Here is a 10898-nt window from a genome sequence, read left to right on the forward strand (position 1 = left end):
TCCTATTTTAGCTAGTGCGGACTTATTTTAGGTTAAAACTAGAGCCCGAGCATGACCAATCATTGGGCCTTGAGTTCGGGCCATTGGACCTGGTTGGCCATCCACAGGATTTATTTTGGACCATCTCCAAACCATAGGAATGGTGTTCTCTTTGTTTGTGGCATGAGTTTTTCCTAAATGTGTGGCATGGGTTTTGATGAGCGCTAACCCGAACTTCACAGGGCTCTCCGCCTTGCTTCTTCTTTCCCTCTTGGTCCTCATTTCATTAAATCAGTCAGTGCTTTTCTCTACTTTAACTTTTGTGAGGTCAAACTCCCCACGACCCCATATGCCTCACTAGTGTTTCTCCTCTACCTCTCCCTGTCTCTATGTTTCTAAGTCATATATTGACATGGCAATTACATGTGTGTGAGTGTAGATGAACACATGACACGTCAGATGAAAAACGCTAGATAAAAAGGGATACCACACATAACAATAATGAGTCTTGCATTTTTCACACAAAGAGCCCAAAGACCTAGTGATGGAAGAAAAATCAAAGGTTCACGATGATACCTCCAATGGAAAAAGAACACACAAGGGAGCTATCACCACCAAAACAAACCGAGCTCGGAGCGAATTCTCCATTCGGAGCTTTGCCAGTCCGATTTAGACTCATTATCAGTTTCGACCCAAGCAGATGGTGCAGAAAGCAGATTCCAACAGATAGATCACGCAACATGGAACCTCGCCATCATCTACAGCTTTAGTGTGCTTGCCCAAACACCGAATCCGCAAAAAGGAATGTTGGATTCACTTCGCTTCTATCATCTCGAAGTGACGATTCGACAACCATGCCATCCACTCCACAGCACAACACCGCCGAGACTACCGCCAACGAGCGACATCCCTTGCATGGCCTACAAATCTCCATAACGATCACCGTGTTCCCCCGGAGCACGTTTGATCCTGGCAGCACCGGTGCCAAATACGTCGCGCCCTGTGACCACCCCGATGCCCGACGGCGCTCTTCCTTACGCCGCGTGATGGCAAGCGCCGCCGCCGTCATGTATATATCTCAGAAAGAAAAATTAACAAATTCAACCACATAAGACAACTACAAGAAAACAAATTTCTCCATGACACGACCCTTCCTGGGTCTTGAGGCCACCGGATGGATGGATCTCAGGTGATTTTCGTGGATAACCGCCCCGATGACCCCCAAAAATATCATCTCTAGCGGCGAGAGGCGACCACCCGGAGTGCCCGCGGGAAAGAGGAATGAATTCCTTCCCCTGCCCCCGTCGCCATCCAACAGTAGCTGTCTGAGCGTCTCCGCCTCCCCTCCTCCCCCTTTCCGTTTCTCCATGTGATGCACACACGCAGCAGCGCCTGCGGCAGCGCACGCACCGCACAACACGCCACAGTCGCCCCGTTGGTGGACTCGCTGCTACTCGACGATTCCCACGCCGCCGTCAAGCTTTCTTTCTTTCTCCCTCCCAGCCCCAGGCCCAGGCCGGAGGAGGAGACGGAGACGGGGACGGGGAGAGCTCTGCCCCAGCTCGTCCTCTTCTTCTTCTTCCCCCCTGCCACGCCCGCCTCAAAGCCATCGTCTTCATCTGCGTCACCTCACCCCACTCTCTGAGCTGTTCCGTTCTTGATCCAACCGTCTCCTCCTACTCTGCCGCTCCTCGGCCCTCCTGCGAGTTCCCCCGCCCATTCCGGCCGCGGGCCGATGCGAGCCGCCCCGGGGCTCCGCTTCTCGGGCAGGGCCGCGCTCTAGCGCCGCGCGCGCTTCCGGGTGGCGCCTTTGGGGACGGGGGCAATGGGCGCCGGCAGGCTGCTGGTCCTGTGCCTGGCGCTCTGCGTGGCGGCGGCGGCGGCGCAGCGGCCGAATCGGCGGCCGAGGGCGGTGTCCGTGGGCGCGCTCTTCACGTACGAATCCACCATTGGCCGCGCGGCGCGGCTCGCCATCGAGCTCGCCGTCGACGACGTCAACGCGGACCGCACCGTGCTCGCCGGAACCACCCTGAATTTGATCAGCCAGGACACCAACTGCAGCGGGTTTCTTGGAACCATCGAAGGTTTGTTATTCCTTCACTTCTTTTATCACCCTGTTTTCTTCTCTTAGACTATTATTACTCTGTTTTTAGCACTAGCGTTGAACAGATGAGTTTCTTTCCCCCACAAGTAACGGATTTGATTGCAACTTACCTTTCACGACCCCAATTCCTGGCTAATTCGAGTGATTCGGCGACTTTTCCACTAGCCATATCTGATTGGGAAGCATGTGCTGCTTTACTCCAACTGGTTACAAAGTGAAGTTGTTGATGGAGAAAGAAAATTCCTGCTTTAGTAGTTGCACATGAGAAAGAAAGTTTTTCTACTGCGAGCGGCGATAGCTCCTTGAGTTAGAATCAGTTCTTTCCGGGTCGACGTCGATAGCTTGCACGGTTCTCGTATTTGCGTCAAATTGTTCTTACTGGTAACATAGAAATAATTATTTCTCAATCGGCCCAGAAATAACAAAACCGTATTTTCATTCGCACGTAGAAGGGATTTGCCATGACCCAAGATAACTAATCTGAGAAGTGCTCAATTGTTTAACAACAGCTTCATTTTTCTTTTTCTTTACTGAGATCTCAGCATGAGCTACTATTAGTAGTGGCAAAGATGAGGCCACGAGGGCACCACAATCTGTCCAGCATATCTGTTCAAAGTGCCCTGGGCCTTGTAAATTATTGCATCTCAATCTGCTCCCATAAAAAAAGAGCAAAGTAGTCGCCACTTGTTACAAAATGACAGAACTTACACGTCAGAGTTGATGAGTAGCTTTTCTTAGTTTCTTTGATCCAGGCCTTCTGGTGCATATATGAAGAAACCTGTTACTTCATTTATTTATTTATTTTTACATAAGAATCTTCGTTATTCTTCCAATCATACTTTGTTTAGTTAATTGCTGCTGTCTTTCTGTCTGAGATTCACTTCTTAGATTAGGTGTCATAAATTTGGGGTAATTAATTGTTGACTAGCAACGAAACAATTGAGCTGCAGTGTAATATCACTATATCTCAGTGCATTGATGTCTTAGTCTGAACTCTGAATTAGGTCAAGATTCCTTGGATAGTATGTCTCATATTTCCTTTTTTATAGGGGTGGCCCATTCCTTGAATATTTTACTTAGTTTAATACAATAATTGCCTAGCTCGTGTTCTATGAGATGATTCAATAATGGCTTGATTGGGAATGGAGAAACCAACTGTGCTTAAAGTACTGTTGCTCTAAACTTCCATGAGGATCGTGCCCTTTCTTGAGAATTGTGCTAACCTGATTATTTTGGCAACAAAAGAGGAACAGACAAAAAGCATACTGGTACCATGGATCAAAAAATGGCATAACTTGTGATACTAACTACAGCATCCCTTAAGGTGCAAGAAACATGTATTGAAGAGCATCCAATTCTTCACTTTCTTATCATGCGAGATTCCTTATTCTCTTTGTGGCATGTGTGGACATCACCGCAACAGAGTGACAGATTTGTCACCATATGTTTTGTACCATAACTAATTTTCTCATATTGTTGGAAACTTGGAATAAAATTTTCTGAACAATAGTTAAGTACTAGCATAAATTTAGAAGGATCTTATAGTAGCTGATTTAGAAATTTAGCTTTAGTTCGTCAATTACTAGTCATTAAACCAATGGACCTGCATGGCCTAGCGTGTACAGTATTTTCCAAATGCATTCAGTACGGATAGCCACCCCTCTTTTATGTCCCCCATCTGAGGTATGTTTTTGGATGAAGAGTTTAAAATCTACATCCTGCCACTACATACTTTTTTTCCATTGATAAATAATTTGTGCTGTTAGTAACACACTTTATCAGATACTTCCATAGACCAGCCTATTAAGGCCCTAGAACTGGTATCACCTATTTAGTAGATTTAATTCATATAAATATACGTACATACCATCTCTTGTTCCCGAGATAATTTATAGTTATTTTCCTAATGCAATATTCCTTGCCTTATAATCTCCAGTTAGTGTATGTAAGACAGTTGCTAATTGCTTCAATAGCCTATGAACTGATTCATAAAACGGTACTTTGTTGCAGCACTGCAGCTCATGGAGAAAAACGTGGTTGCTGTCATTGGCCCTCAATCCTCTGGAATAGGCCATGTCATCTCACATGTTGTTAATGAGCTACATGTTCCACTTCTATCGTTTGCAGCAACTGATCCAACCCTATCTGCATCAGAGTATCCTTACTTTTTAAGGAGTACCATAAGTGACTACTTCCAAATGCATGCTGTCGCTAGCATTATTGATTACTTTCAGTGGAAAGAGGTGACTGCTATATTTGTGGATGATGATTATGGCCGAGGCGGGGTGTCAGTCCTCGGTGATGCACTTGGAGCAAAGCGGGCAAGAATTTCACACAAAGCAGCCATTCCTCCAAACTCAGACACGGATTTGATCAATGATGTACTGTTTAGAGCAAACATGATGGAATCAAGGGTGTTTGTTGTGCATGTCAATCCTGATGCAGGGATGAGAATATTTGCTATAGCGAACAAACTCCAGATGATGGGCACTGGCTATGTCTGGATAGTAACAGATTGGTTAGCTGCTGTCCTGGACTCCTCAGGGCCTGGAGATCCTAAAGCCATGAGTTATATACAAGGATTAATTGTTCTTCGCCAGCACACTCCTGATTCTGATGCCAAGAGGAAGTTCGTAGCTAAATGGAATAATGCAGCTAATAATAGGAGCATTGCTTCTGGCATGAATTCGTACGGTTTTTATGCTTATGACTCGGTTTGGGTTGTTGCCCGTGCTATCAATGAATATCTCAATAGTGGGCAGCAAATTACTTTCTCTGCAGATCCAAGGTTGCACAATTCAAATGGAAGCAGTTTGCGTCTATCAAAGCTTAAAATATTTGATGGTGGTGATCAGTTGCTACAGCAACTTTTGCTCACAAACATGACAGGGCTAACAGGTCTGGTTCAGTTTAATGCAGACCGCAATTTGGTGCGCCCAGCTTATGATATCCTTAATGTTGGTGGTACCGGGTCCCGTTTGATTGGCTATTGGAGTAATTACTCTGGTCTTTCTGTTTCTGCTCCCGAAATTTTGTATCGGAAGCCACCGAATACGTCAACAAGTGCCCAACAGTTGCATAGTGTGGTGTGGCCAGGCGACACAACTACTAAGCCGAGAGGATGGGTTTTCCCTAACAATGGCCAGCCTCTGAGAGTTGGTGTTCCAAATAAACCAAGTTTTAGGGAGTTGGTTTCAGTTGGCAAGGGCCCTGATAATGTGACGGGTTACAGTGTTGATATATTCAACGCAGCAATTAAACTTCTTCCGTACCCAGTTCCTTGCCAGTTCATAACAATTGGGGATGGTTCAAAGAATCCTAACTATGACGACATTATTAGTAGGATTGCCACCAATGTATGTTTGCATGCTTTGCTCTGCTTCTTTGATCATTTTGCTTCTCATCATCTGATTTTTTTTTTCTCTAGGCCCTTGATGCAGCTGTAGGTGACTTTGCTATTGTGAGAAATAGAACGAAGATTGCAGAATTCACACAGCCTTATATCGAAGCAGGGCTTGTGATAGTAGCGCCAGTGAGAAAAGCAAATTCAAATGCCTGGGCTTTCTTTAAACCTTTCACATTAGAGATGTGGTGTGTAACAGGCACTCTTTTCATTTTTGTGGGAGTGGTTGTTTGGATTCTTGAACATCGGACTAATGAGGAGTTTCGAGGCTCTCCACGACGACAAATCCTGACAATATTTTGGTAAGTTCCTTTGCTACTCCAAGGATCTGTTCTATCTTAGGTTTTCAATCTGGCTTGAATAAGAATTCAGAAATAATGAAGAGAGCCAAAGTGATTATTTTTGTTTCTTTTATTTCCTTTGTTCTCACCAATTGTTTTGTAACTTTATGATTTTTGTATCTTTGTAATTTTTCTAAATGTTAGCTATAAGAAGTTAACTGACAGTTCATGCTTCTCTTTCAGGTTCAGTTTCTCAACGATGTTCTTTGCACACAGTAAGTCCACTAAATACATCACATGATATTATGTTTAACTCCTGTTTTGTATTCTTTTCCCATCTGGATGAAAATGTCTTACTGAAAAAACTCACCACAGGGGAGAACACCGTAAGTGCTCTTGGGCGTTTCGTGCTGATAATATGGTTGTTTGTCGTGCTGATCATCAATTCAAGTTACACTGCTAGCTTGACGTCGATCCTCACAGTACAGCAGCTAGCAACTGGAATAACTGGACTTGACAATTTGGTTGCTAGCGCTTTACCTATCGGATACCCAGCTGGAAAATTTGTCCGAAATTACCTGATTGACGAGCTGAATATTCCCGAATCCCGGTTAGTACCACTGAGCACGGTTGAGGAGTACGCCAATGCCCTTAATCGTGGGCCGAAAGACGGCGGTGTTGCTGCAGTTGTTGACGAGATGCCATGCGTTGAGATCTTCCTCTCAACCCACTGCAACTTCAGAATAGTCGGTCAGGAGTTCACGAAGGAGGGATGGGGATTTGTATGTTCAGCATCCGATGAATCGTTATGTATTTACAGTTACACATTTGAAAAGGAGAGAATTATATCTGCTCTTTTTTTCCCCTTCTTTACAGGCATTCCAGAGAGATTCCCCCCTTGCTGCAGACCTATCAACCGCCATCCTTCAACTTTCAGAGAGTGGCCAGCTCCAGAGAATTCACGACGAGTGGCTCACAGATCCGACCTGCGGCGATGATGACAGTGGGTTGGGAGCAGTCAGGCTTGGCCTGGGAAGCTTCTGGGGCCTTTTCCTGCTGTGTGCTCTGATATGCGTCTTTGCTCTCATGGTTTACTTCGCAAGGATCTGCTGGCAGTATAGCAGGTACTCCAGCTCCGAACCTCCCAGTGAGCCAAGCGACTCTGCTGCTGCCGTCACCGCTGCCACCATTGCTCAAATACGGCCAGAGAAGCCTAAGCCAACGCGCCTTGGCAGCTTCAAGGAACTGATACAGTTTGCGGACACGAAGGAGGAGGAGATCAAGAAGGTGATGAAACGGAGATTGAGCGAAAAAGATACTCGGGCCACCGGATCTGCGCACTCGGTCTCGTCAGCATAGAAGAGGATCTTTCATTTCAGGTTACACAGCCCCAGGTTCTTCTTACACAGCCAAGATACGTAGCATATACTGAAGTAGATAACAGCGGTATACTTGACACTTGTAGGATTCATAAATCTTTTTTTTTGCGGTCATTTGAATTCCGTCTCGGATATGCGGTATATATGCAGCAACATTGTCCCAACTATTAATATTCCAAGAATTATTTTCTTGACCGACATGCCTTATGATTCTAAAATGTACTTTTTTTCGGAACGAGGCAAAAGATTTGCCTCATATATTAATTAAGAGAGAATAGAGTGTTTACACGAGCCGAACAAATACAAAGTGGTGTTACTCTCCCAGTATTATAGTACCCAGCTTCTTAGCCCCGGCGGTGACCCAGGTGAAGGCTTCACTCTTGATGTTGCTTAGCAGAATTGGGGGTGGCATGCTCTTGTTGCGGAAAATGACATGGCTTTCCTGTTGGAAGTGCACAAACTCGATTGGCTGACCCACCAATACATAATGGAGTCATGAAGGTGCCATGTCGAAGTGTCAAGGTTGTCGCTTGACGAAGAGGTGTAGTCCAGACTCCGGCTCCCGTTTGGAGAGGGGGCAAAGATGGCAATTCGGCCATCCCCGACGTGCTAGGCGATCAGCGGTCCAAATTCGGTCCTGGATGGCAAGCCACGCAAAGAACTTCTCCACACCGTGTGATCTAAAATGTACTTTTCATCACTGTTTCCGAAGTGAGTCTATAGATGGCTTCTTTTTTTCAACTCTAGTACGCTAGAAAAATAAACTCTGCCATGCATTTAATCTATATCTATACTTACTATATGCTACCTACTATTAAAGCAAGGTGATATTCTTGGTTTCGTCCCGCTTAGGTGATTATATATATTTTTTACTATATTCGAGGTGGTACTATTTTTTGCTACAAAACAGATTCATATTCGTTACCGTTACCGCTGTTTTTTGGGGTCTATGCACGCCAACGCTGCTCTGGGCCTTTTCTTGGTGTATGTCACAAACGTACTGGGCCATGGGCCTGCTCTTGTGCTTAGAAAAAGGATTCGCAAAAAATTGCCACTTCCACTAAGGATCGAGCCCACGACCTGGTATTTGCCTCCTTCAGGCTAGGACCAGCTAAGATTGCTCCTGTGTATGTTAACTACACCGCTCATTATGCATTTAAATAGTCTCACCTCGCTTTTTTACATGATCTTTTATCAGTTTATATAGCCCACAAGTTGACACAGAATAAAAAATACATCAAGAATAACGAACAGAGGCTGAAGTGTGGGTCCTATTTAACCTTGAAAGCAAAGGAATTTCGCAATATAAGAAAGAAGACAGAGAAGGACACAGTAAAAAAGTTGGGGTGTGAATATCAGTTAACTCGCGTGAAATGGAGGCTGGAAGGGAGGACCATGCCATCTCTTGTAATTAAAGGAAATTACGGTCGTACGAAGCAAATGGATAAAACGAAACCTCGATCAAATGAAAATATTGCGGACTCCTAGCTTTTCATTATGAAGACACCTAAGTTTGCGGACTCAATTGATCACAAAACTTTATTTCATTGATAGCATTGATTTTCATCAAAAATTAATATGCAGCTAACAAAAAATGTTAGAAATTTTGTGATCAATTGAGATTATATTCGGTTTATGTACATTAGAATTATATACATAGAAGGATGATCCGAATTTGTGAAAAAAATGTAAAAAAATAAGGGTAATAGAATTATATACACCTTTTGACGTAATGTTAGAAATTAGGATAACACTAAAACTGATTATGTGATATTTTCACTCTTTCCTCTTATGAACAGAAAGTGTACATAAGGAAAGAGGACGTGAATGAGGATATGTAACAATACGGGTGGGATGCCATGTTCAAATAGAGGATATGAACCAGGGTTTTGATCTCCCGTTGCAATGCACGGGCCTATGTACTAGTAGAAGAAAAAAATATAGACAATACTGAATTGTCCAACTAGCACGATAAGATATGACCAAATCATACAATTTGGGTTTCGGTTTCTGAATCGTACCAAACAGGTGTAAATGCAGCTGCAGATGGTATCATCCTGAACCCGGAACTGAGCTGTTGTGCTGTTTATCTGGATCTGGACAGTCTTGCGTGGGCGCAAGACCCATAATGATCCTCAGCTCCTTACATTTTTGGTCCTGTACAAAACAGTCTACTAAAACCAAATGTCTCCTACTCCCAGGTTAACAGACCGCTAGTGCTATACTATACTATTCTGGGATCAATGCTGAGGTGGAAAATGCTCTGTTTCTTTTTGGGATCACAAGGACTTGATCAAACTCGATAGTTATTGCTATGAAGAAGGCCAAAATGGCACTGCATAGCAGATTTGGAAGTAGAACATAGGTTAAAGAAGATGCATGAATGAGGGAGGTCGACATACTGAAAAAAGTACTCTCCCTGTCTTGAAATACGAGGCGCAATTTGATTTATATTGCTTGATTCATCAGATTTTCTTTTATTGCTTGATTGGTAACTGATACCACGATGACTCCATATAGGACTTGACCCCTAAGTTATGATCCGAAGGATATGGGTCATGTGCCATGTGCTGATGTGCTAGTGCCGACGAGTTTTTTTTTGAAAGATCCAGCATCACTAGCATTTCATTGATAATAGCAGGAAGCAGCGGAAAACAATGGTGAAGGTCCTAGGACCAGATCCGAAGATCAAAGAAAGAGAAAAGGGAAAGAAAAAAAACTACAACCCTGATAGCTGCGGCTCAACACTCCAAACCAATCCATACTAGGCAGCAGCTCCGACTCCGACGGTGAACTACTAAGGAAGCTAGGCAGGGGTGGCGTCACGGAGGATCACCGAATGAGCCAATCTGTTACGCGTCATCGTATACCACCGGCCCCCCACCGTGGCTTCGACTTCACAGCAACATGCAATCGAGAAACACCCACGGACACGCCGAAGAAGAAGAGTCGACTACCACGACGAAGGCCACGCCTCCGACATTGCTCACCGTCGTCATCGTTGCCACAGAACCCCAGTGCACGTCCAGTTGTTGGAAGCACCAAAGGGATCAAAGTCTTCAAGACGGTGCCCTAAAAAGGGGAACAACGTTGAAGACGACACCACCGCCCGACCCTGTAGCAGGATCTGGGTTTTCACCCGAAAGACTTGATCCGGGAGATCTGACTGTGTGATTCCCGACGACGCCTCCAAGGAGGATAGCGACACCCACATGCGCCGTCGCCGTCGGCTGACCAACACCGGCCAAGCTTTCACCCGTGGCAGCCACTCCCATGCAGCGGGTCGAGGTCGACCCGTGCCTCCACTGAACCGCGCACCCCACACACAACAAGCACGCCACCGCTGTGCCGGGCCACCACCAAGCCTCACCGACGACGGGCCTGCAGAAACCATATCGGGTCCTACAGCCCGCATCCAACCGCGGTCGGAGCCTCTCTGCTCCAGCACTGCCCGCGCTCGCCCGCTGCGCAGCCTCGGACCTCCTCCATTATGCACCGCAACCCCGCGCGTAGCCTCCGGCCTGGACGGGCCCAGATCTGGCCGGCCATCCGCAGCCTCGCGCCTCGCCTCACCAACGCCAGCCCCAACATGCTCACCGCATCCGCGGCTGTCCGCTGCATCCCTGGCCACCAGCTAGTTGGATCTGCAAGTGCCCGCCACACCACCGCCAAGGGCGCTCGCCGCGGCAGCGAGCGACCTGCGCCCGCCCGGCCACTCAAGACACTGGTAGCACCGCACCTCCGCTCCGCCT

General features: G+C 45.9%; 1 protein-coding gene across 2 annotated transcripts; it reads left to right on the forward strand.

Moving 5' to 3' along the window:
• Positions 1-1322: 1322 nt before the first annotated feature.
• On the forward strand, positions 1323-7344 carry LOC125521410 (glutamate receptor 3.5-like). 2 transcript variants are annotated; one of them, XM_048686468.1, is made up of 6 exons: positions 1341-2063; positions 4094-5439; positions 5511-5788; positions 6011-6042; positions 6143-6549; positions 6644-7344. In XM_048686468.1, the coding sequence occupies exons 1-6, from the start codon at positions 1805-1807 to the stop codon at positions 7124-7126; spliced, it is 2805 nt and encodes a 934-aa protein (XP_048542425.1). In that variant the 5' UTR covers positions 1341-1804; the 3' UTR covers positions 7127-7344. The 2 variants fall into 2 exon arrangements, with proteins under 2 accessions (XP_048542426.1, XP_048542425.1); XM_048686469.1 differs by lacking the exon at positions 6644-7344 and having other exon boundaries at positions 1323-2063; positions 6148-6512.
• The last annotated feature ends 3554 nt before the right edge of the window (positions 7345-10898 follow it).

The sequence above is a fragment of the Triticum urartu genome, chromosome 7, assembly GCF_003073215.2.
Source record: "Triticum urartu cultivar G1812 chromosome 7, Tu2.1, whole genome shotgun sequence".
Taxonomy (NCBI): Eukaryota; Viridiplantae; Streptophyta; class Magnoliopsida; order Poales; family Poaceae; genus Triticum; species Triticum urartu.